The sequence below is a fragment of the Gigantopelta aegis genome, chromosome 9 (genome assembly GCF_016097555.1).
Source record: "Gigantopelta aegis isolate Gae_Host chromosome 9, Gae_host_genome, whole genome shotgun sequence".
NCBI classification, from domain to species: Eukaryota; Metazoa; Mollusca; class Gastropoda; order Neomphalida; family Peltospiridae; genus Gigantopelta; species Gigantopelta aegis.
This window is the reverse complement of record NC_054707.1, coordinates 43,100,473-43,128,247: the sequence shown is the minus strand read 5'-3', so window position 1 is coordinate 43,128,247 and position 27,775 is coordinate 43,100,473. Positions and strand designations below refer to the sequence as shown.

The window sequence follows — 27,775 nt, the reverse complement described above, 5'->3', positions numbered from 1 at the left end:
AATACTGGCTTTGTTTTTGACCTGGATAAGCCAGCGTAGTGAAACCAATGCGGAGTGCGGCGTCATATATGCACCAAACGTAATTGGATTTTCTGTTCTATATGCTTAAATAATAAAAATTATCCAGGGAATGTAGTTTTAAATTTTATTTTATTTCCTAAAATATAATGTTTTCGTACGTATAAAATTATTTGAAGATAAAATCCAGTTTGGGTTTCTTACAAATATTAAGACGACCACAAACAGATTCAATATACAGACACGGATATTCTAAACCAGAAAATATATTTAATATGTAAGTTTAATCGTAGAAACAATGTATTAGTCGGAAACATCTTACAATGCAGCAAACTCAGGAATGTCCCTTTTGACGCTACTACTGGTCTTACTGCTGTTGCATCTGATTTAACGATAATAGTCACTGATATGGCCGTAACCGCTGTCGCTCCTGCTGTGATGCCAAAAGTAACTAAATCTTCCATATCGTATGTCTCGTTTTACCTGAATGTTGACTCGAATTTTCTCGTAACGAGTCTCTCCTCCACCTTTTGAACAGCCTGGGGATTCCTCTCCTCCACAATGCATGTTGGATACGGGTGGCTTGTACCCTACGTTTATAGTATTCAAGGTCACATATTCGATGGCGCCGTTGTTCATATTACGACAGTAGATCTTCGCTTTTGTAGTTCCATAAGGAGCCGGGTAAATCCAGTAATCACCGTCTCCGTACTGACTGTTACACGCCTTCACTTCAGAACATGATCGGATTACTGAAATGTGACACACATTAATTTACTAGGACAAATAGCACAGTAGTACGTCATGTGATGTCAACGAAAGTCAAACTTTGTATGTGTTCATCTGCTTCCTCACCTATGCAACATATTGCTGTCTCCCATAATTATCATCTCCACTTGTAATGGCACAATTTGATACCCAATTGATTAACATTAATATACACTTTACTAATTCCTCAATCCATTACCGCCACGCCTGAACGCTAACCTAGTACACATACAAACGCCTACAAGCACGCACAAACGCATCCATTAATATAGATTTGTAAATATTTTAATTACAAATAGCAGACAAAAGTGTAAGTCAAATGAATTACAAGAGAAATATGTTCTGTTCACTAAGTCACTTACATGAGCAAACTACACTTGTCGTCCACGTAGCACCAATCTGACATGTGATAGAAGTAACGCCATTTTGAGCTTTAAAACCCGGTTTACATTTGTACTGCAAGGATGCTCCATATGCTGTTGAAACTGTCGATGGGTTAAACTCTTGATCGCTATTTGCAAATGTAGGAGGGCTGGGGCAGTCTGGTCCTGAGAATATGAAATATTATTGTTCAATCAACAAGTGGGAGAGATATAGTGATGTGTAATACAAGTTCACATTGTAAGCAGCTTTGTGCAGTATAACAATTGCTAGGCTGGCCACAAGCAATGAGGCAACTGTTTTTGATATTTCACAATGAGAAATATAAATATTTTGGTGCAATGTACAACGGCCTCGTAAATTGTCAAACTTGTGCCCGATTATTTAGTTTTTTGTACAGTAAAATATGTTATCAATTAATCAAATGTACAATATTATGGTACCATTTGGTGCTTACAAACCAATGACACTGTCGGTGCCTAACATGATGTAATCACGATTTGCCAAACACATAAAATTACTCCACGTGGTTTAAATGGTTAGCATTTATGCCTCTTTTCCCCATTGTTAAATTTACCCTAAGAAAATTATGTTTTAGTACAAATGTTTTCTTTCTTCTTTTTCTTTTTTTTACAATTAAGATCATTTTCAAATAGAGTTGGGATATTTGACGTTGTGTTTTTTTAATGAAAATGTCAATATCCCAACTACTACATATGATGACATGTTAAGCATTTTTCTCCAGTCAATGATTCCCTATTTTCAAGCTGTAATTGATATAGTAACTTGGTGGTCAATAGTGACATCAATTATTTATGTATGAAGGTATATTATTTGGTATTGATTAATACGTTTTTATACCATGTTTCATGAAATACAGTACTTGTATTGTATCGTTATATAATAAATAAAAGATGAAACATAAATAAAACACACAAAAATAAATAAGAAAAACATATTCATTTATTATTAAATGTTTTCAATAATAGTTTAATAGAATGTCCTTTACTGCATTTATATATAATGTGGTGTTATAAATATGCCTCTGTCTTCAATTTCTCAGAAATTGGTTATTTCAACAACAAAACATTCTGCACATGCGCACAATTTCAGGAGACCCAATATCTAAAACTGTGATTGTCATATTGTCATACAGGACATTATTGTATCTCCTAATAAGATTAACTGGGCTATTTACGTTAGACATTTGCTGAATGCCATTCGATTTTCAGATGTATGGAACAACCAGGGTGTTACAAACACACTTTTTTTGGGGGGGGGGGGGGGGGGGTCAGCTTTACGGCAACGTTTACATGACATATATGTACACGGCTGGAGGTCACGATTAAATTAATCCTCTAGAGCTTCCTTATATAAACATTCGCATTCCAATTTTTTGCGAGGATGATGCAGGACGTATGCGCCTGCTCTCTTGAGCTACCCCCCCCCCACCTAGGGGGGCTCATTGCTAGCTATGGATTGCTTTTGGAATACCGCGTCACGTACACCGGGCCACGGGCAACCGTGACCTTGGTGTACGGTGACCCAGTTAGGAAACCACCCAGGAGGAGAAGTAGGAGGAAGACGGACGCGCCAGGGGCGGACCGGGGGAGGTCAAAACCGGTAGCTCAACTACCGGCAGCGACTTGTCCCGTTGTTCACCCTCTGCACCGGTCAACACCAGCGAGGCCATATGTTCCAGCACTGCTGGATCCAGATGTCGACTAGCCAAGGGCGGCCCCGGGCCTCAACCAGGCCGTGATGGAATCGCCCCCCACAACTCCAAAGACTTCAGCCCCCGGGACTCCAGCGCTGCCACCTCCACCCAGGAAGAGTGCCGCTGTAGAGTCTCAGGCCCGTCTTGTGGCCGTTGGAAAACGGAAGGCGATCGTGTCTCCAGGCGACCAACCAGCCAAGCCAAGTCCGCCGATCCAACAGCCGACACCGCCTCCAGCTACAGCAGAAGATTCGCCAGCCCCACAGCCTTGGTCACTGCAGGCCGGCAAGTTACCAACACGCTACTCAAGGCTCGTGAAAACCAACATTGGGGATGTTCGCCACCTACTTTGCGAACCGAGACAGGAAAGCTACGAACCTCTGCCAACGACGGAAGGAGAGTACACGGTGCGCAGGATTACGATGAATGATGGGCGTGGGATATGTCTCACCGTCCGCCGGAGGGGACTCTTCCACCAAGGGATGCTTCTCGATGAAATGGACAACCCGACCATCCACCGCGTCATTAAGACCGTTGCCGGGGAAGATTACCGTCCGATCACCGAGAGCATCGCCAAGTCCACATACCGGCAAGCCCTTCACCATCTGGATTCATCCCTGTTCATCGGCTCTCCTTGACGACATCCCCGCTACCAACCTCCTTTGCCTCCGTGAATAACCTCTTTTTTTGGGCTAGTTAGACTTTAAACGTTTTCGAAGCAGTTCAAAATTCTTATGTTTATTTTTTTATAAGTAGTCTAACGCATTTTATTTCGGCGCCCGTTCAATTGCTCAAAATCACCTTAAAAACTTTTTGGCTGAGCAGTCTTAACTATTTTGGGTCAAATTTTAGAGTCCAGACGTGTCTTTGGATGCAGTTACTCTTTGTAGACTTGGGTAAAAAACAGGCTTCACTGAGGAATTGAAATTCAGCCAATCAGAACACGGCTCCCACTCGGTGTTACTTCAAGTTTGCGAAGTGTCTGCTATTTGGTCCGCGCTCGCGTTGACTTTACTAAATGGCTTTTTTCCAAATTCCGCCCACCTCAAACTTACCCCCCCTCCCCCCCCCCCCTCCTGCTACGGAGTTAGTCACTGGCGTGCCTGAACCTTCGTGGATAGGGGCACGTAAATAGAGTTGCCCGTTGCCCGTATATAAACATTTTTCACAATTATTTTGTTATAAGCAATATTTGGATTATGTTTATGTTGAGAAATTTAGATATGCATTGACCAGACTTCGTGTAGCATCACATAGATTATATGTTGAAACAGGAAGATGGAACAACCCTAACCCTATTGTATTAGAAGACAGAACGTGTCGTGTATGTAATGACATAGAGGATGAATATGATTGTGTACTTGTCTGTCCACTGTATGATAGCATACGAGAAAAGTATATTCCACAGTATTTTAGAAAATATTCTAGTATGCTCAAATTCATTGATTTGTGTAACAATAATAATGCTAATGTTTTACGAAATTTAGCTCTATATTGGTTTAAAACATTTCAACATTTCAGCCAAGGAATAATATATTATACATCTTTACATATGAAGTTCATATACCTATTGCAATACACTATATATGTTAGTCTATATACCTATGCCGTGTACAAAAACTACAATAAGAAACCCGATACTCCTATTCAAAATCGACTGGCTGTATTTCGCACAGGGATATCAACCTTCTTGTTTTAGTTTGTGTACTAGTTGGAAACATATAAATTTAACGTTATGAGTAAACGTCAAAATAATACAACTAAAGGTCAGATATAAAGAACTGTCTGTTTTGAAAACGGTACTTAACAACCTTTTGTTCGTGTGAAATTTAAAAATTGAATTTTGTTTAACAATATGTGCAGTTGAACTGTTTAGCCCTGTTCTCACACATAAAGATATGGTAACAGGGCTAGAGGACACTAGAACTATTTCTATCAATACGCACGCGCGCGCGCAATTATACACACTAAAACCTGACAGATATTTTTTTTTTAATTTCATTAGTTACTCACGTTTACAATGTAGGCTTGTCCATGCAGCGCCCACTCCACAGGTGATGGTTGCGACATCATTCTCAGCGACATACCCTGAATTACATGCATACTGCAAGGTAGTTCCGAAAGCTGTTGAAACTGTTGATGGGTTAAATTGTTGATTACTATTTGCAAAGACAGGAGGACTGGGGCAGTCTGGTCCTGAAAAACATGTAAAGTAAGATGCTTAAATATATTCACTGATCTATTTTTTTTTCTAACAAGGTTTACTATACTTAGAATGTATTATAAAGCTAAGAACAATATATTTCCGCTGAACAAAACCAATGTATCTTATTTTTTAAATAACTGATAGAAACTTTCTAAGAAACCACCTAGACAACATACTCAGAAAACTGATACAGGTTGAAACGAGACTGAATTGACTATCAGATGAAAAACCAAGAACCAGAAATCACAAATAATAATACATTTCCTTTGGCTAGCGAAGGAAAGACGTTTATGAATGAAACGGCTAATACGGACTCTCACCAAGTAGTAAAACAATTCCATTGGCTAAGATTCCTATTAGAGTACAAGAATTAAAATAGTTAATAAGTTACTTACGTTTACAAACTATGCTTGTCCACGAGGCGCCTAGACCACAGGTGATGGTTATGACTCCATTTTCAGCGACATACCCTGAATTACATGCATACTGCAAGGTAGCTTCGTAAGCTGTTGAAACTGTTGATGGGTTAAATTGTTGATTACTATTTGCAAACACAGGAGGACTGGGGCAGTCTGGTCCTGAAACACAGATAAAGTAAGATGCTTAAATATATTCACTGATCTAGTTTTGTTTCTAAGAAGGTTTACTGTATTTAGAATGTATTATAAAGCTAAGACCTATATATTTCCGCTAGATAAAACCAATGTACCATTTTTGAAACGAGATTGAATTGACAAACAGATGAAAAACCAAGAACCAGAAATCACAAATAATAATACATTTCCTTTAGATAGCAAAGGAAAGAAATTTTATGAAAGAAACGGCTAACACGGACTCTCACCATGTACTAAAAAAAAAATCCATGGACTAAGTTATAGTTACATCGTCCTTTTCCGAGAGATTTTTCTAGTTAGACCACCGTTTTTGCGGCCGTTGAGTGACGGGTGTAATGATCGTAGCCCAAGATCTATCACACCCGTCACTCAACGGCCGCAATAACCGTGGTCTATCTATACAAATCTCTCGGAAAAGGATGATGTAACTAGCTTGTACCACGCCCCCATTACAGATTTATATTGTAGCTTTATAACTAATGTTAGTGAAAGTGTTACTTTTTAAAACAATGTTCTAATTTACTTCCTGCTGAACTATATGTGACTTGTAGGCGTAACTTTCTTCAGCCATTCAGCAATCGCTAAAAGTTAGGTCAGACACGCCCGTGGTCTAACTATGGGATACACCACGGGTAAAATCAAAGGGGCCGATACCAAATCGTGGTACAAGATTCCTCTTAGAGTATATAGTGTTGGCCTTTGCGTAATTTTGTGTTAAATGTTTGTTAAAAGTGAACTACCACTTGATTCTGCATTATTATATGATAGCGATTAAACCAAATTAGTGTGGAAATTGTTTCTCAACTTCTAATAGTGGGTAAATTGACCAAATCCAAGATGGCCGCCATGGAAGTCATGAAATATACTTTACGCCATATCCTTTTATCCAGTTAAGATAAAAACATGAATGAGAGGTCTTTTTATACCTTTTAACACATGAAAAATCTGCTTTTGCCATCTATAGATAGAAAACATGAAATGGAACCAAGATGACAGCCATATATGTGCAACAAAATGGCAGCGGTTGGCATACAATATTGTACTATATACTGTACTATACGTTTTGCAATTTGTTGCGGTCTTTTGTTGCTGTACCTTACTTGGCAGTAATATGTTAGTCAAGGCTGGACTGTATTCACCTTCAACTGTAACCCAAATTCTCTATTGGAAACACATGTACCGATCTTTGGAGGCACACATGGTCACATTGATTGCCCTGTACAATTTGTACTTTCAAAGTTTTCTGACAACAGATCCCGAGGAAAGGCCAGTGTTTTACTCGACATCTACTCTGCTTGGCGAAGCATACCAAAGATACATCAACCAAAGCACGGAGAATAGGAAGGAGCTAAGTCATGCTGTCAGAGACGTGATGACGGCATTCGAGTCCAGAAATTCGAAAGAAATGCAAACAAGATTCAACACTTTGTTCTGAACAACATGAAACAGGCAGCGAGATCGTCTACTGCACATGGAAAGCATAGAGTCTCTTATAAAGTATTTCTTCACTCATGATCATCAAAACTATGATCGCTTGCTCCCTCTGTATATTTCAACAATGCAGGAAACTGTAAGACAACGTCCAGACCTCTGGACAGAATTCATGAAAAGAAACGTCTGTGTGACTATAGGTGTGGTTGGCTTCATTTCAATAGCTCCAGACCATGGGATTGAGCAACAAAACCGGACATTGAAAGTGACTGGCGGAATAGTAGGAATAACCCAAAATGAGAAGGCGCCTGACAAGTTATTCCTCATAGCACCAGAGCTGTCCACTTTACTGCACCAATTTGCAACATAATACGTCACTGACAACAATGACAAAAGAACACAACACCATGAAATCACAGGTGGGAAGCTTTCTCGAAAAATGAAGAATGCTTGCAAACTGACAGACGTATTCCGTGAACATGGAGACCCATTCATGGCAGCTGCAGATGAGGACGAGATTTACAACCTTCTTACAAAGACTTTGTGTGTGGTGCAAAATGGCCTCAAATGTCATGCTAGAAGTGAACGCGGGCTGAAAGCTAGTAAAGATCAAAGAGAAGCATGGACTGTTGCAAACACTCATCGTCATCTCAAGAAGTCGACCACAGCTTGATCTGAAGGAATGCATTGGCAACTATTAATTTTACATAGTACCACGATCTCTATTTGCATCAGAGGGAACAGTCTTGTTGGCTTGTGACAAAGCGAAAATACTCCACCATCTTGAGCTCCTAGTCAATAATGAACAAATAGTCATACATACTCCAGCCATAGAAACATCCACGACTAATGCCTCTAACAACAAAAACGTCCACGAGATGGAAGCATAAGCGATTGCATATGCACCAGACGTAGCAACAGAAGCCCTAGCAGAAAACGATGACACCTTACCAAAGTATAAAGTGATAATTGTCGATGGCATGGCCCTCGTGAATGCAATACCCAAGACCGACCAAATCAAGACATGCAACGATTTTGTACAAGTCTTTCGTGACCAGCTCAGAAACATGGCCGGCAATTACGATGAAGTGAGGTTGGTATTCGACAGATATATCGACACCTCCCTCAAAGAACAAATGAGAAGAAAACGGACAAAGGGAAATCAACATATTACCATGTCAAGGACACTACTTTAATCCAGAATATTTATCTGAATGATTTCCTCTCGAATATCAAGACAAAATCAGAACCTACAACTTAACTTAGCTGCAAAGAGTACAGATCATAGCAAGAGTAAAAAAATAAATAAAAATAAAACAATTGAACACATTCATCGTTACATCAGGGGCAGAAACTAAGGGCAACACTTGTGTTCCAACTGCCCTTCTTACACACAGTCAAGAAGAGGCGGATACCTTACACCTGCTGCATGCCCTTTCGACTGACAAAAATGCAGAGGTTGGCATTGCATCTCCAGACACTGATGTTTTCCTTCTGATGGTCCAAATGTACCCAAGCCTACCCAGTGATATACGCTTCATTACATGGAAGGGACACCTGGAAAGAAACATACCAGTGCAAACAGTGTATGACCAGTTAGGACAAAGACGTGCTACAGAGATATTAGGCTTCCATGCTCTAACAGGATCAGGCACGTCTGGATGTTTCCTGGGAAAACCAAAGAGTAGTGCTTCAAAGTGTTTGTGGCGCGTGATGATGACACAGTTAATGCTTTGAAATCTTTAGGGTACCGAAACCTATCGCAAGCAGTATACGACCAGTTAGAACGACTGGTCTGCCAATTATACAAGTCCAGAGTGTACACCAAAGTGAACGAGCTTCGCTGGTTCTTGTACTCCAATCGCTCAGCTGCGGCAGAGTCTTCCCCAGCGACTGACTCACTAACACTACATATTCAACGGACATATTACATAGAGGAATGATTTCGAGAAAGCCCTTAGAAAGCCATCCGCGCCTTCCGTCTCCTGTCGATTGTGGTGTGGAGTTTGACACGACTATGCTACAGTAAGATTTTTTAATCATCCAGCTCCCTGCAGCTGTCATGAACTTGGTAAACGTGGATGCAAGGGGACATGTAGCTGTCGGAATAACAATATTCCATGCACAGAAGTGTGTGGCTGTGTGAACTTCAGCTGCAACAACCAAACTAACTGATATGATCTAGTTATGAGAGACATGGATGAGGATGAATGAGTTGATTATGAAAAGGCTTCTATACCTAGATGTGTTTCTATCATAGAGTCAGTCTGTTCCGATTGAATGTTTGTACAGTCAGATGAACTAACTATGGGAGTCATGGATGAGGATGAATGAGTTGATGATGAAATGACTCATATAGATGTATTCATATAACCTATATAGAGTGTGTTTGTTCAGATTAAATGTTTTACGAAAATTATCTGGTTTGTTTCCTTTATCTTCCACTATGTGGACTGCCAACTGCCGCCATCTTTTGCACATATATGGCTGCCATCTGGGTTCCATTTCATGTTTTTCTATCTATAGATGGCAAACACAGATTCCGTATGTATTAAAACGTATAAAAAGCCCCCTCATTCATGTTTTTATCTTAACTGGTTTCACAGATATGGCAGAAAGTATATTTCATGACTTCCATGGCGGACATCTTGGATTTGGTCAATTTATTCACTGTTAGAAGTTGAGAAAACATTCCCAGCCTATTTCACTATCACTATCATAATATAATGCTGAATAAACCGGTAGTTCACTTTTAACAAATATACGAACCTTTTTTCTACGACATAAGGGCCTACACTAATAAGAATTAAAATAGTTAATAAGTTACTGACGTTTACAAACTATGCTTGTCCATGTGGCGTCTACACCACAGGTGACGGTTGTGACACCATTTTCAGCTACAAACCCTGATTTACACTGATACTGCAAGGTAGCTCTATACAGCGTGGAAACTGTTGATCGGACAAATAGTTCGTTGCTGTTTGATATGACAGGAGGATTGGGGCAGTCTGGTCCTGAAAATGTAAAATAAGATGTTTAAATACATTCACTGACCTAGTTTTGTTTCCATCAATTTAGAATGTTAATAATATCCCAATAGAACTGATAGAAACTTTCTATGAAACCACATACTACCTAGGCAACATACTCATAAAATTAGTACACAGTGTATAGTACTAAATCAAATCCCATAGACGATCCCATTAGTTGCATTAGATTTTAAAAGCTGTCTATTCTAAACGGTACTTAAAGTGACATTCCTGAGTTTGATACAATGTTTAAAGGGACATTCCTGAGTTTCCTGTAGTTTTTAAGATGTTATTGACTAACGGAGACTTTTTAACGATTTTATTTACATATCAAATATATTTTTCTGCACAATATAGTAGTGGCTGTACATTAAACGTGTTTCTGATCGTTCTAATATTTGTACTAGGTTAAATTTCATTTTATTTCCTAAAATAAAAAATTTCGTACGTACGAATTTATTTGAAGACAAAATGCAATTTGGGATTCTTACAAATAGTATGACGACCACAAACACATTGAATATACAAACACTGACATTCTAAGCAAGAACATATATTTAATATGTAAGTTTAATCGTAGAAATATTTTATCAGCCGGAAACATCTTACAATACTCAGGAATGTCCCTTTAAGACTAACAAAGACTGTTTTACGATTGTAATTACATATTAAATATATTTTTCTGCATAAATGATTAGTGGCTGTATATTAAACATGTTTCTAATCGTTTTAATATGTGTACTAGGTTAAATTTCATTTTAATTCCTAAAATATGTTTTGTTCGTACGTATGAAATTATTTGAAGACAAAGTCCAGTTTGGGCTTCTTACAAATATTAACACGACCATAAACATATTATACACACAACAAAATCCACAGATATAAATATTTATTCATTATTAACTCACGTTTACAAACTAGGCTTGTCCATGTGGCGCCTACACCACATGTGATGGTTGTGACATCATTTGCAGGGACATACCCTGAACTACATACATACTGCAAGATTTCTCCGTATGCTGTTGAAACTGTTGACGGGTTAAATTGTTGATAACTATTTGCAAAGACAGGAGGACTGGGGCAGTCTGGTCCTGAAAATGTAAAGTAAGACGTTTAAATAACTTCACTGATCTAGTTTTGTTTCTAACAATGTTTACTATAAAATTAGAATGTAATTATAAAGCTAAGAACTATATATTTCTTCTAGATTAAACCAATGCAAAATATGTTTTAAAGAACTGATAAAAAAATTATATGAAACTACCTAGACAGCATACTCATAAAACTGATGCAGGTTGAAATGAGATTGCATTGACTAACAGGTGAAAACCCAAGAACCAGAAATCACAAATAATAATATATTTCCTTTGGCTAGTTTATAAAAAAAAAACGGCTAAGAAAGACTCTCACCAAGTAGTAAAAAACCCATTCCATTGGCAATTCCATTCCTATTAGATTATAAGAATTAAAATAGCTAATAGGTTACTGACGTTTACAAACTATGCTTGTCCACGAGGCGCCTAGACCACAGGTGACGGTTGTGACACCATTTTTAGCCACAAACCCTGATTTACATCCGTACTGTAAAGTAGCTCCGAAGACTGTAGAAACTGTTGATCGGACAAATTGTTCATTGCTGTTTGCTATTACAGGAGGACTGGGGCAGTCTGGTCCTGAAAATGTAAAGTCAGATGTTTAATAAAGTTGTAGATTCAGCTTTGTAATAACATTTTTCTTTTTACATTCGGCATGTTTTATTAAACTGCAAGATTTCTCCATACAATGTGGTAACTGTTGATGAGTCAAATCTTTCATTACTATTTGCAAAGGCAGGGAGGCTGGGGCAGTCTGGTCATGGATATATAAAGTATGATAAACTCACCCCACACCCGTCTACTACCTTATCAGTGCAGAAGCTTCTTTTGTCCGAATGTCTGCACCGTTTTTGTCTAAACGAGTAACTTTTGTCCAGCAGTGTGGAGATTATCCCCCTGTTTCACTCCGCACCTTACGCTGATGCCATCCTCTCCAAAAATACCGTAAACGCCAAAAACATAGAGACATGACTATAAAGACATACATATTATTTAAAATATCGCAGATACAAATTTACCTTTTCACTAACAGGGAAAAAACACGAACCAAACTATCTCAAACGATAAGAGAGAGCAATCTGGGTAGACAAAACAGTAAATATGTCTCATTTCCAAGTTGGTATTAGAATATTCGAGCACAGGCGCATGTGTTGGAGGTGGGTTTCACGCAGTTTTTCTTTTCAATATATTTTCCGGGAGAGCATGACTCGACCCCCTATAAACTTCGCTCGATATTCTAAAGGTCCTCTGCTAACATTCCTGCACACGCGCCTGGAATATAATAATTAAAATAGTTAACGAGTCACTTACGTTTACAAACTACGCTGCTTGTCCATGTGGCGTCTATATCACAGGTGATGGTTGTGACACCATTCTCAGCTACAAACCCTGATTTGCACTCATACTGTAAGGTTTCTCCGTACGCTGTTGAAACTGTCGATGGGTTAAATAGTTGATTACTGTTTGTAAAGAGAGTAGGCTTGGGGCAATCTGGACCTGAAAATATCAAGTGAGATGTTTAAATAAAAGAACTGAATTATTTTGTAATAACGAGACGCAAAAAACAACCACCACTCACTAGTTATGATAAACAAAATTGTATCTCTGCACAACACTGAGTGAAAAAGAAGTTGGTGATTGGTCTGTAGGACTGCCACCTTTTCATACTTTACATCGCGGAACGTCGAAGGAGGACTGCCACTCGCAAGACTGGTTTGACACATCTAAACTAATATGTATTACAAAAACATGTACATCTACTATAAAAGTTTGTCATCTGCGGATAGCAGCCATAAGGCCATTCTAGACAATATGATGGTTTGCTAGCAACGATGTCTGTTGTTAGATCTATCTGCAATTGTTTTGTGTGCGGTTTTAATTCATTATTATTATTATTCTTTTGTCTCTTTCTTGTATATTGAAAACACATTGTCTAGCTACGAAATTGCGTGATATATATCAAGTAGAAAGCTGTGGTACCTTGTCCAGTAGTACACTGATGGTTGGAATACCCCCAAGGCTAGTACTTACATTTTTAGTTTACGTTAACGACATTGCCGATGAGCTTAATTGTGTAACTGATGACATTAGTTTAATATCTTCATTAAATGACTTAACCATTATGTAACGAAATTTTACAGGGTCATCTAGTCATTAATGACAAAACCAACGAGCAAGATCCTCTTCCAATTAATTAATATATATTTTGGTTCCTATTGATTTAATGCAAACACAGAAATATCTAGGGTTCGTTTCAGTGTCAAAACTCGTCGGCGAAATACAAAAGGTCGTAACAACAGCGAGAAAAGAACAATAGAATGTTCTATTATAACTCTATTAAGTGGTACATGACAAATAGTGTATGAAACAAAATGACAAAACGTCGTATCTACATGTATAGATCTTGCCTCATTCCTTCAACCTGTGTTAAATTCTAGATCAAAATGTCAACGACATTTCAGGTGTAAAATGTCGTAACTACATTTGTAGACCTGACACACTATTAAGTAACTATAACAAAAATAACATATTGTTTGAAAAATATTAAGTTTTCTTGCTCTCCTGATAAAATTCGAATTTGAAAAGTGTATGACACAAACAAGCAAATTTTTCATTATGATATGCAAATCGGCTTCTGTGTTGAAGAAATAAAAATACATTAAACAGTAACAGAACAAATATGCAAGAAAATAATAACAGGTCTCTGACTTAGAAACTGGTTTAGTTACCCTTTCTGAATGTCGAAAGGCAAAAAAGTATGTACTATGTTTAAAATACTTAATGGTATGGCTCCTGATTTTTTAACAAACTGCATTCCGCCTTGGGTAGAACAACCTCTTCAATATAGACTAAGAAATCAAAACAATATATCTATTCCGTTTGCCAGAACTAATATATTAAAACTATCCTTTTTCATTCGACTATTGATTAACCGGCCTCGGTGGCGTCGTGGTTAGGCCATCGGTCTACAGGCTGGTAGGTACTGGGTTCGGATCCCAGTCGAGGCATCGGATTTTTAATCCAGATACCGACTCCAAACCCTGAGTGAGTGCTCCGCAAGGCTCAATGGGTAGGTGTAAACCACTTTGTCCTCTGAATATGTTATTGTAGTCTTTCTTCCGGTTTCACTTTATCTGCACTGTTAAATAAAACAAACTTTATTTGTCTTGCTTGATGTATTGTGCATTTACTTTTTGTTTCAAATATTTGTAGTAATAGTAGTCGCCTATATTGTATCATTATATATTATATTTATAATTAGCAAAGAGGGCCTCGTAAGTTGAATAACTTGTGCCCAATGTTTTTTTGTTAAGCAAACAGAAATATTCTACTAGCAATAAAATATGTTTCCCCAAACAATATTTATTGTAACGACTGTTAACGGATTGTGCATTTACTTTGTTTCAAATATTTGTAGTAATAGTAGTAATAATAATTATAGATAATAATAATAATAATAATCTTTTTGTATATTATAAGCAATAAAATATGTTTGACGAACGGATGGCCTTACATAATAAAGATAATAATGATGATAATACGATGATGATAATAATTCTTTTATTAAAGAACAACAAACATAGTAAAGTTCACTGGTCACTTACGTTTACAAACTACATTTGTCCATGTAGCGTCTATATCACAGGTTATGGTTGTGACACCATTTTCAGCAACAAAGCCTGTTTTACATTCATACTGCAATGATGTTCCGTACACTGTGGTAACTGCTGATGGGTCAAATAGTTGATTACTATTTGCAAAGGCAGGGGCGCTGGGACAGTCTGGTCCTGGAGATATGAAGTAAAAAACAATATATATAATATATGGATGTCCATGTATGTGTAAATAAAATAGGTTATCCAGTGATGCAGTAGGCCCAACATTACATTCACCATACATTATAAAAGTGGTATATTGAATATGTATAGCGGCGGCGACAGTGGCAGTTACAGTTGGCATCCTAGCAGTGGTAGTAACTGTTGTCATAGTATTACAGTAATAGTTATATCTCTATAAGGCGTAAAATATATATTTGGACACCCGACTAGCGGTGTGGTTTCACAGACTTCTAGTTGTTAAAGTTTGTTTTCTTTAACGACACCACTAGAGCACAGTGATTAATCAATCATCGGCTATTGCATGTCAAACATTTGGTAACTCCGACAGAGAGGAAACCTGATACAGTTTCCGATTAGTAGCAAAGGATCGGCTTTTGCATAGATGTGGTGCACTGGTTGTAACGAGATAAAACAGTCAGTAAAAGTTTGTTTTGTTTAACGACACCACAAGCGCATATTGATGTATTAATCATCGGTTATTGGATAGAAAATTGACGCGATATTGTGGTTATTTGGCGAGGTTAAGATAACGGTGTTACAGGTGAGCTTCAATTCGCCTGTACACCATTATCGGACTGAGCCAAATAACCATGATAACCACGATATCAAAACGTAGTAACGTGATATTTTGTTTTATTATGCTACCCCTTTCAAGTTATATGTTTTTAGTATGTTTCAGTCAAAAACGGTATAGAAACTATTCGTTTTATTATGTAGAAACTACTACCGGAAGTCGGACAATAGCAAGTGCCCGAAAGCCAGCCTACAAATTAAAGTTTTTTTCCAAATTTTAAATAAAATGCTTTGATTATATTTCAAAGTTGGTTGTTTCACAACATTACAATTTTTGTACCTTTTTTTGTGAAAATAAACTCATGTTTATGTGTGACCTGCCTGACGCCATATAACCGTAAATAAAATGTGTTGAGTGCGTCGTTAAATAAAACATTTCTTTCCTTTCCTTCCTTCATGTGTGACCTGAAGAAGATCTACATCACTGGCGGCTAGTGACTGTGACGTCAGACGCTGTTCCAGTGTAAACATTCTTTGCAGGAAGCTACTTGTTTTTGTTGTTTTTTCAAAATCTTTAATTCAAAACGCTGTCTAGTTGCGAATGTGAGCGAATAATGAAGAATTGAAAAATAAGAGGTAATTTGATGTTACAGGAAGTGTAAATCTTATATTTATTTATGCAGTTCAACAATTATTGCTGTAAATGGATTTGAAAAATGAGAAAACGATCTACCTGAAAATTGAGCAAACATCTATCATGCGCACAACTCATTTCTTAGTGACATGATAACACTTCGAATTATCAGGTCAATAGGAAGGATGCCTGCATGATAAATCAGAATATTTAGGTCCTTTTTTTATCTGAACAGACTTTATACTGAAGTATGTTAGGTTAAAGGGACATTCCCGAGTTTGCTGCATATTGTAAGATATTTCCGACCAATAAAATATTTCTACAATTAAACTTACATATTAAATATATCTTCTTGTTTAAAATATATTCAAGGTGTTTCTGGTCGTCTTAATAATTGTAAGAAGTCCTAACTGGATTTTGTCTTCAAATAATTTCGTAAGTACGAAAAAAAAAACCTTTTTAGGAAATAAAATGAAATTTAACCTACTGCAAATATTACAACAATCAGAAACACGTTTAATATACAGCCACTAATATGTTATGCAGAAAAATATATTTGATATGTAATTACAATCGTTAAAAAATCTCTGTTAGTCGATAACATCTTAAAAATTGCAGCAAACTCAGGAATGTCCCTTTAACTTTAGAATACCAGAAAAGAGCAAATAAATATGCTATATAATATTATATTCATAGTAAATGTGGTAAACTGTCTTACGTTTACAAACTATGTTTGTCCAGGTGGCGCTGACTTGGCAGGTTATAGTTGTAAGACCATTTTCAGGTACAAACCCTCTCTGACAGTTATACTGCAAGGACGTTCCCTGAGATCTAGAAACAGCTGACGCGACAAATGGTTGCTTACCATTTGGTATGTCAGGTGGACTGGGGCAGTCTGGAATAAAACACAGAATAGTAGGTATGCCATCAATTATAGATCTTCATAAATGGAACAGAACACCTATTTTTACAGGTTGTTGTGGTTTTAGTACACAGTAAACATTTGATACTAGTCATTGATAGAAGCAATTGTAGTGGTTATGAACGTATGATATATAGTTGAACTATTTACTAAGTGTTTGCGATATTGGTACTTCTCTTTGTAAAACCGATGGTCACAACAGTAACAGTATTTTTGTAATGGAAGTAGAGTACGTAGAGCTGTATAGTAGTAGTAGTAGTAGTAGTAGTAGTAGCAGCAGCAGCAGCAGCAGCAGCAGCAGCAGCAGCAGCAGCAGCAGCAGCAGTAGTAGTAGTAGTAGTTGTTGTTGTTGTTGTTGTTACGGACTTCTAACAGAAAGGAGTAACAATAGCAAATATAGTTATTTTTGGTATCACGAGCCCCCCAATTAGTAATAATGGGAATTAAATAAATGTAAAGTATAACAATCGATCACTTTTATCTTTCAATGAAGTCAAAACAAACAAGTATCAACATGTAACAATATTATTTAATTATAATAGTTAATAGTCACACATGTGACATTGCATCCCAGTGCTATTACATTTATAATATAGCCTCTTTGTAACACTTATATATATTGGATATTTCGGTTCAAATAATGCACGTTTTCAAGTTCACAGGCTTCAATCCCCTGGATACGGTCCTATTGTAGACAAGTAGGGTTTGAATATTCAGCTCATCTCTTCAACGACTTTCTTCAATCTCTTAGGTTGCAGAACAATATTCTTTCTCCTAGTTTTTAGCTGGTAACGGCACTTAACGTCGGCTACACGGAGAGTCACTCTTGGATCATCTCTAAAATCTTCAACAACTTTCTTCAATCAGTATAGGTTGCAGGGCAATATTCTTTCTCTCAGCTTTTAGCCTTAACGTTGGCTACACGGAATGAATGAATGAATGAATGAATGTTTAAAGACACCCCAGCACAAAAAATACATCGGCTATTGGGTGTCAAACTATGGTAATGCAAACAAATAAAGTGATGATCAACATCAATACAAGAACTCAAAATCTAAATAAAAACAGTTTAAAGAACTGTACAAAAATACAAATATCACAGATACTGACTTTTACTCAAAATTTCAATTTCTGCTGTATTCGCCATTCTCAAAGAGAATGTTACACGCCTGCACCACAGTGAGGTTACAGCACACGCAGCGGACGGCTACACGGAGAGTCACGCTTGGATCATCTCTTCAACGACTTTCTTCAATCAGTTTAGGTTGCAGAACAGATGGTGGTTATGCATGTCTCTCAAGAACACTTACTTTGGTAAGCCTTATCAAGGTCATTTATCGGATCTCGGGATGTGTTGGTTTCACTGCACTTCTCGACTAAAGTACTTGGCACACACTTGTTAATTGGCGGATCCGGACTGTCCAAACTTCACTCACCGATGTTACATAATAGTGTTATCACTAGTTCACAGCATACCAGTATAATGTGTTACAAGGAGGCTTTACCAAAATACATTTTAAATACGTACAATATACAAGGGCTACAAAGAGGCTTTTTAATCTGACCAGTTATAGAAGAATATACAAATTATATAGTTGTATTATCATTATTAGTCAGAGATACATGACGTAGTAGTAGTAGTAGTAGTAGTAGTAGTAGTAGCAGCAGTAGTAATAGTAAATGGTGTTAATATATAAGTAGTAGTAAATGGTGTTGACGTTGATACTTCTGTTCTAGCTGTCTACATATCACAACTTCTAAGATACCTTGGGGCGTGCTCATTGCTTGCGGATTTCAAACAACGACATGTCATTATGGCACAAACGTTGTTCCATCAGGGTTATGATGTCCAGGAACTCGTTTTATCCTAGACATTTGGAGAGGCTATATGTACTAAATACGATGCATCACTGACCTAAATGATGGCTGATGCTATTTAATATTTTGAATTTATGCATTCTTTTTCATCTCTTTGGTGAAACTCTTGCGCTTACGCGAACACCTGATATCATCAGTGTCATGACAGGGGTTTATGAGTGCATGCCATCATTGCTGTGCTTTTTCTAATTAGTAAACTAGTCTGGGAGTGGCAGTCCTCTTTGTGGCGATGCAAGAGAAATAAAATCTCTAGTAAAGGATCTCCTCCGTGGTGGCTGTCCTCCTTTAGACGAGGCACTGGATAGAGATTTCTGGAATCATCCGCTATTTTGCCAGATGCCCATTCGACTCCACATTGTGCGGGAATACAGTCCTGAGCATGTGTAATGGTTTTGTTCAGATTCGATCAATTACGAATTATACCTTTCTTACAATCTTTTAAGTTGAATGAATACATTGTCAAACAAAAGCATTGATACGTCAATTGGCATCACTTGTCATTACAAGATCAAGTAAAAAAATCTTCAGACCTTCACACCAGCCATGACATGCCTTGGTACTACCTACACCAATTGTACCACAGACTCCAGAATGAAGAGAGGTGTATGCTATTGTAAGATGAGCTGCAATTGTCCCACATAAATATCTTACAATAATGTCCTACTAATCAAACCAAAGCATTGTTGCCTGAAAGTATACCTTTTATAACTAAACATTACGGATCCGAAATATGAAGCAAACTGGCGCCTTTTTTGGGAGGGTGGGGTGGAGGGACAAAAACAGCGCTTGTCGTAGACTGATAATTATATATAGCTATATAGCTTATAATTGCATAGATTTGTATACCCTACTACAACAGTTCTGGTGTCTGCAATAAGACTTCGTGGTACAATTTCATGTTCAATATCTTAGCGTAATTTTACATTAGATTTAGTTTAAGTAAAATGTTTAATTTTTTATTTCCCTGTTTCTTTTTGAAAATAAAAACCGCCTTAGATATATTCGTTATAACAAAACGAAAAACAAAATGCAAATAAGAATTTAACACTGAAATACCCAGCCCAGGTGCGGAGGCCATGTGGCCAGTAGTTACGTAATACCTCCGCGAGTGCGGTTTTTACAACCGTGATTTTGGCGGACTAGGCGTCAGCAAGTCTGGCGATCTAAAAAAAATATACCGCTTGGTCGCTGTGGAAATAGCACTTGTAGGGATTCGGTGTCGCGATGTACCCCCAGGCGATATTCGAATTTTTTGATAAATAGCTAGGGTTTTAGAGATATCAGGGAGAAACATATTGGAAGGCTTCCAGGGAGCGCGTCCGTTTGGACTTGGTAATTATATATTTTCTGCTCTGTTGTATAACCTTGATGTGATTGATGTGACTTTAAATATTTTAATACTGTATTATACCAATATTATTTAGACGGTGCTGCCGGTCATCTGACGCAGTAACCTGTAGGCTCACTGTTCTATATATATAAGGCTTAGCCAGTCATCCTAGAGGACCTAGGTAAACTGTAGGTTATTGTCTTTATTGTGATAGGTACCAGTATTAATTCTGTGTTACAAGGTTACTGAATGAGTAGTTAAGGGTTAATTAAAAATTAACCAGTTAGGAATAGAGTTGTAATTCCTTTATTAATTAAGTTCCCCTGAAAGCGTTTCGCAATTATCACAAGTGTGGGTGTTGTGTCACGGTGAAGTGATTAGCATATTGTGTAAACTAGACACCTAGAGATTAACTAATTAAGTGATCAGTTCTGGGTTGTTATTATTTGTTGTTGTTAATTAACTACTGCGGCAGTACATTTGTCTGCGTAGTAGTAATACAGATTCCAAAGTGTATAGTGTTTTTGTTGTGTCTTCTAGTGAACTAAACGTGCTATATTACATATACTTTATATAAGATCGTATCTCTGATCATACCTAGACGAGCCACACGCGGGTATAACCGCCCGATGCAGAGAGATCTAATAGATATACAGTTAGGAGAGATATTTGGATAATCGTGTTTCATTCAGTTACGGGTATTATAGGATCCCCGTGACAGGAGTGAAAATTGGGGGCTCGTCTGGGATCTGAAACGGGACATGCATATTTAAAAAAGTATTGTTTGTAAATGGGGGTTTTACAAATTACCAGAAGTAGCAACGTTGTTCACTAGAAAATTAATTAATTATAAGTGCGTTATATCTAAACATGGATAAGAATTTGCTGGATAGGTCTACGCTCAGTGTAGTGGAGATTAAGCGAGCACGTAAGGCCGAGTTAGTTGAAATCGCGGGTGAGCGAGAAATTGATTTAACATCAGCTAAAACCTTAGGTGATATAAAGACAATTATTATCCAGGAAGTTTTTGGTGATAGGCCTGTTATGGAAGACAGTGAGATTGTTCCAGAGATAGAGATAAATGAGTTAAGTGTGGAACAACAATTAGCTTTTAAAAAACTTGAGTACGAAAGAGAAGAACGTGCATTAGATAGAGAGAGATAGAGAAGATAGAGAGAGGGATAGAGAGAGAGAGAGAGAGAGAGAGAGAGAGAGAGAGAGAGGAGAGAGAGAGAGAGAGAGAGAGAGAGAGAGAGAGAGAGAGAGAGAGGGGGGGAGGGAGGGGGGGAGAGAGAGAGAAGCGAGGGATAGAGAAGAGAGAGAGAGAGAGAGAGAGAGAGAGAGAGAGAGAGAGAGAGAGAGAGAGAGAGAGAGAGAGAGAGAGAGAGAGAGAGAGAAGAGAGAGATAGGGATAGAGAATTCCAGTTAGCAAAATTAAAAGTGGAAAAGTTGAATACTGAAGAAGTTAGACGGGAAGCCGGAAATGGGTTTAACATGTCGGAGGCTTATAGATCAGTGCCTGTATTTGATGACCAGGAGGTAGATATGTTCTTCCAACTTTTTGAACGGGCCGCTTAGAGATCCAGTGCCTAAGCAGCTAAATTGGCCGCAGTCTAAGTGGACATTGTTAACCGTGTCTAAGTTTAAGGGGAAGGCTAGTGTAGCTTATAATTCAATGAGTGATGAGCGAGCAAGTCAGTACGACCTAGTTAAGGCGGCAGTGTTGAGGGCGTATGAATTACGACCTGAGGATTATCGTTTACGGTATAGCGAGTTGAGAAAAACGCAGGGTCAGTCTTTTAGTGAGTTTGTGGCTAAGAAGGCAGGGATGTTTGATAAATGGGTTGTTTCTCATCAGGTAGAGTCATATACCGAGTTACGGGAGTTGTTGATCTTACAGGACATTAAAAATGGATTACCAGTTAGCTTACGTATTCATTTAGAGGATCGTGATGTCAAAAAGATAGAGGAGGCAGGCATAGTGGCAGATGATTACGTGTTAATACACAAAGCTCAGACAGTACAGGGTATCTCTATACAACAGGGTGATAAGAAGAAATTTCAGCCAGGTTTTTCCTGGGAAAGTAACTATCGGGGAGAGTCATCTAGTTGGTCAGCTAGTCAGTAAGGATAAGCCTGCATTATCAGCCAATGCACGAACTTTTCGGTCACATTGCAGTTACTGTAAAAAGGATAACCATTTTGTCGGGTCTGTTTTAAAAGGAAACGCGATAATGCGCAAGTGGTCGGTTTAGTGAGGTCAGCTCCATTAGCGAGAGAAGTAATGGTTAGTCCCTTGGCAGAGAAAGTAAACCCGTATGTGTCCACTGGTATGGTTTGTGATGTGAAACAAGAATTGAGTCCTAAGGCAATATCAGTCTATCGAGATACTGGGTGTAACCTGTCGCTTATTTTCGGAAGTTCAACAGGTTCCACCATATTTAGTTCGTTAGTTGACTTATCTACCATTTTACTGATAACCTCATCCACTCCAATTTCATGGCTCACACACGTATCAGACAAATCACAAATATCCTCTGGGTCTCGTGTTACCCTTCTGGCCATAGCCCTAGTCTTTACACACGCAGGATATCTAATCTCATCAACCTCACACTCTTCTATTGGTAAAGGGCTGTCTTTAATTAACAATTGGTCACATTTCGGCTGACAACACTGACTAGTCAAATCGTTACCCAACAAAACTCCTATGTTTTCAACAGGCAAGTCCTTTATAACACCCATAATGACTGGTCCCGTCACAAACTTCGAACACAAGAAAACGTTATGTAACCGGACAACCATATTTTCTCCAGTAACTGAGGTTAAAGCCAAACTACGTCCTGTATCTGAATTTTCAATACCAGACTTGCCTGTTGAAAACATAGGAGTTTTGTTGGGTAACGATTTGACTAGTCAGTGTTGTCAGCCAAAATGTGACCAAGCCATGAACGAGTGTGACGGAACATGCTCTTAATTTTGTTTTCGCCTGTGGCGATATTAATTGTTTTAGAGGGCCGTGCGCAGCTCCAATATGCTCTTAAGCCCAGGTGGCCACTTTGTTACGTGATACCTCTGCGCGACGGTCGTCGAGCTTTCCAATACACACCCAGCCCAGGTGCGGAGGCCATGTGGCCAGTAGTTACGTAATACCTCCGCGAGTGCGGTTTTTACAACCGTGATTTTGGCGGACTAGGCGTCAGCAAGTCTGGCGATCTAAAAAAAATATACCGCTTGGTCGCTGTGGAAATAGCACTTGTAGGGATTCGGTGTCGCGATGTACCCCCAGGCGATATTCAGTTTTATGATAAATATCTAGGGTTTTAGAGATATTAGGGAGAAACATATTGGAAGGCTTCCAGGGAGCGCGTCCGTTTGGACTTGGTAATTATATATTTTCTGCTCTGTTGTATAACCTTGATGTGATTGAGGACCTAGGTAAACTGTAGGTTATTGTCTTTATTGTGATAGGTACCAGTATTAATTCTGTGTTACAAGGTTACTGAATGAGTAGTTAAGGGTTAATTAAAAATTAACCAGTTAGGAATAGAGTTGTAATTCCTTTATTAATTAAGTTCCCCTGGAAGCGTTTCTCAATTATCACACGTGTGGGTGTTGTGTCACGGTGAAGTGATTAGCATATTGTGTAAACTAGACACCTAGAGATGAACTAATTAAGTGATCAGTTCTGGGTTGTTGTTATTATTTGTTGTTGTTAATTAACTACGCAGTACATTTGTCTGCGTAGTAGTAATACAGATTCCAAAGTGTATAGTGTTTTTGTTGTGTTTTCTAGTGAACTAAACGTGCTATATTACATATACTTTATATAAGATCGTATCTCTGATCATACCTAGACGAGCCACACGCGGGTATAACCGCCCGCTGCAGAGAGATCTAATAGATATACAGTTAGGAGAGATATTTGGATAATCGTGTTTCATTCAGTTACGGGTATTATAGGATCCCCGTGACAACGAGTTTATTAATACTGGAGGAACGTACACATCTTTCGTATAAAAATAAATGTTTGAAGAGTTAAAGTTTGTTTTGTATAATGATACCACTAGAACACATACATTCATTAATCATCGGCTATTGTATGTCAAACATTTGGTAACTTTGACATATAGTCTTAGATAGGAAATCAACTACATGTTTTCTATTAGTAGCAATGGATCTTTTTAGGCACCATCCTACAGACAGGATAGCACATACAACGACCTTTGAAATACCAGTCGTGGTGAACTGACTGGAATTGGAAATAGCCCAATGGACCCACCGAAACGATCGCGAGCGCATTACCACTAAGTTATATCCCGACCCTCGTATAAAAATAATTGCCAGACAAACTTATTGGCGGCGTTTGCACCCACCACACTAGCGCGTTCCGCCGCTTTTGGATATCCACAGTTTTATTTTGTCATGTATCACTATAATAAAACAAAAATTGAATTGATGGAGGAAATAGTAGTAACATCAGTGTTTGTGGTGTTTGTGTTAACAGTAGTAATATTAGCAGCAGTTGCTCTATAAAACATGCATGAAGTTCGCTGAGATGTCCTGCATAAACAAGTATTATGCATCAACAAATGCTTAAATTAAACTAGCATTTAAAACATGAAACCTTCAGTGCAGAACTTCTGAGTCCATGTACCGTCTACTTGACAGTTGACACTCCCCTCTGGCGTATACCCAACACTGCACGTGTACTCCAGTACCGTCCCTATGGTGTTAGGAGCAGAGTTCACGTCAAACTGAGGTTGAGAGTTCGGTACTGACGGCGGGGCAGGACACACTGTAAAGAAAATGGAACGTATTACTGTGTACTCTATGAGTCCTTTACTTATTTATTTATTTATTTATTATATTTATTTATTTATTTTTCTTCATTTTATTTTTAATTTTTCCATTAGCAATAGCAATGGAAATTCGAAAGTCCAAAATTTTATTTAGTCGAAACAACAAAGCTGCTAACATATCTAAAGTTGTATTTCTGTAAAAATAAAAGAAAAAAAACACAAAACACACACACACACACACACACACACACACACACACAACACATACATACAAACAAAAAACAACAACGACAAAACAAAACACCCTTTGCGTGTATTTGCATCATTCTGCCCGACAAAATTTGATGTAATCCATGCAAAAATGAGAAGAGATTTGTTCGCTATCCTATATAGCTGTTTGGTGGTAATATGAAAAACTGTTTTTATTCAGATAAGGGGCAATTTTGTCACCCGTCTCATGTTTTGGCGGAGATCTCGCTCAGTCGGTAGAGTTTTCGTTTGAGGTGCTTTGGTGGTAGGACGAAATCCTATCAATGGACAGATTTGTTTTCGTCTCGTGACAACATGTGCCTCACGACTGGTATATCAAGGACCGTGGTATGATAATAGACATAATGGTAAAGACACATGTTTCTTACACACCCGTTGGTGAGAACACCATGCGTTATTTTTGATAACACATAGTTGTTTACACACGTACGTGTGTTAACAATTTCAAGACATACGACTGGCTTCTTCTAGGTGATGACCAGGTCACCAATGCCATACGTCCAATAAAAAACAGCACGGTGGAACTCGATTGCACTATGACGTATAGTTAACCTGGTAATCGCGTGTCTATAAAGTCAGCTACAAGTGCGACGGCTGTAAATAAATTTTAGTCCAAAACGATGTTAAAATTTGCTTAAAACCTGTGTTTTGAGGATATGTAAGAAATAGAATAATACATTCGTGTCCGTTAGATACCATTTATCTCACAACTCATTGTTTAAAACGTATAAACTCATTTCGCTCGTTACATACATTTTAAAACAACTCGTTGTGAGATAATGATATCTAACGGACACGAATGTGTTATTCTCTATTTACCATTATCCTTTACCATTAACTCCCAGTAGCCGATGCATTTTTGTGTGTGCTGGGGTGTCGTTAAACATTCGATCATTCTTTGCGATTAAGGGTAACAACAGAAGCACGAACATATTTTCATGTACATCAAAATAAAATATACACCGCTAGCTTTGATACTAGAAATAATGCACACACGAACATATCTGCTTTTTTATTATATATCATTAAGTAAACTATCTTAAAAATGTCAGAGAAATAAAAGTGTTATCAGTCACTCAGTGACGATAACAGATTTTAGAGTTAAAAATTCACCATTTCACTCTAAAATGTGTTATCGTCACTGTAGAAAGTGTTATTTTTACTGTGAGAAAACCGGAACAATTTTGCTGCTGGCATTTTAGAAATAAAGGTAAATTACGAAAAATATGAAATGTCCTCTATATATTTTGCTATTAAAACATGAAAAACAATAGCCCGTACGCGTGTATCGATTGCTGGCTAGTAAGGACCATACATGGAAATCAACAATTTGTCTTGTTTAGCTTTTTTTTTTTTTTTTTTTTAACTATCTTAGTAGTAGCAAAATACATGTTGTGTGGGGAGAATGCATTTTGGGGATATTGTATATATGAGAAAAACACACCTGTGTCGAATCATCTTGCATTCATTTTGAACGGAATATGAAGGTAACTTGATCATAAATGTTACTTTAAGGTATGACATGACGTGCGGTCGTCGTAGACAGCTTAGACTAATCGCAAATATTTATGTTACTTAAGAATTCCACTGGAATAGGCACTTACTGAAATACAAATTAGAACACCATCTAAGATAGTAAGAGGAGGTCATGATTCAATGGAGGTCAGTTTTCTACTGTAGAAAACTCACTATTTTGCAGTAGAAAACTGACCCACGGATAGTATTTTATGGGGGCCAAAATCCCACGTTACTCCGGCTCCAAACTAGATTTTATTTTAACCATAACTGTAAGCATCGACTTGTGTTTGCAGGACAGCGTGCTTGAAGCTTGGTTGCAAATACGTTTTTTAACGTAAATGAAAAAATAAAATGTGTACACAATTCTCACCCATATTTTTCCTGAAGTATACAAATCCTTCATCGGCAACTGATCCAGCAGTTGAAAGGTAAATGAGAGAATTAATCTGACAGGTGCCAGAATTCCTCTTGAAAAAGAAAGATTTACAATTAGTATGTCTATCACATTTCACAGAGCACGTGGCTTGATTTGCTACGCCACTATGGGTACGAATTCTGCCCTCTGTTAAACGTGAATTGGAAAAGACGTCATCTCTTATAAATGTGATATCCGTTTCACAACTTGAAGACTTCACCAAATCTGAAACTTTTGCTATAACAAACAACTGAAATAGTAAATATTTGCCATGGTTTCTTCCAAAATTACAGTACAATATGTTAAACATTTTGATATAGCAGTTTCTAAAAAGACACAACCTAATAATTGGAATAATTGTACAGAAATGACTCTTCAAAACACTTTGAATAATTGTAC

The 27,775-nt window shown here is 37.8% G+C and overlaps 1 protein-coding gene across 1 annotated transcript in view; it reads right to left on the bottom strand.

Annotated features, from left to right (window-relative positions):
• LOC121381891 (sushi, von Willebrand factor type A, EGF and pentraxin domain-containing protein 1-like) overlaps positions 1-27,752 on the bottom strand; it is a 40,443-nt gene extending 12,691 nt beyond the window's left edge. The window contains exons 1-10 of the mRNA XM_041511287.1: positions 27,332-27,752; positions 24,999-25,169; positions 16,963-17,139; positions 14,864-15,046; positions 12,570-12,755; positions 11,655-11,837; positions 11,073-11,255; positions 9,967-10,149; positions 1,149-1,334; positions 502-770 (exon numbers count right to left, since the gene is read on the bottom strand). Coding sequence (XP_041367221.1) covers positions 502-770; positions 1,149-1,334; positions 9,967-10,149; positions 11,073-11,255; positions 11,655-11,837; positions 12,570-12,755; positions 14,864-15,046; positions 16,963-17,139; positions 24,999-25,169; positions 27,332-27,686 — 2,076 coding nt within the window. The 5' untranslated portion in view covers positions 27,687-27,752. The remainder of the gene's footprint in view (positions 1-501; positions 771-1,148; positions 1,335-9,966; positions 10,150-11,072; positions 11,256-11,654; positions 11,838-12,569; positions 12,756-14,863; positions 15,047-16,962; positions 17,140-24,998; positions 25,170-27,331) is intronic.
• Positions 27,753-27,775: the final 23 nt, after the last annotated feature.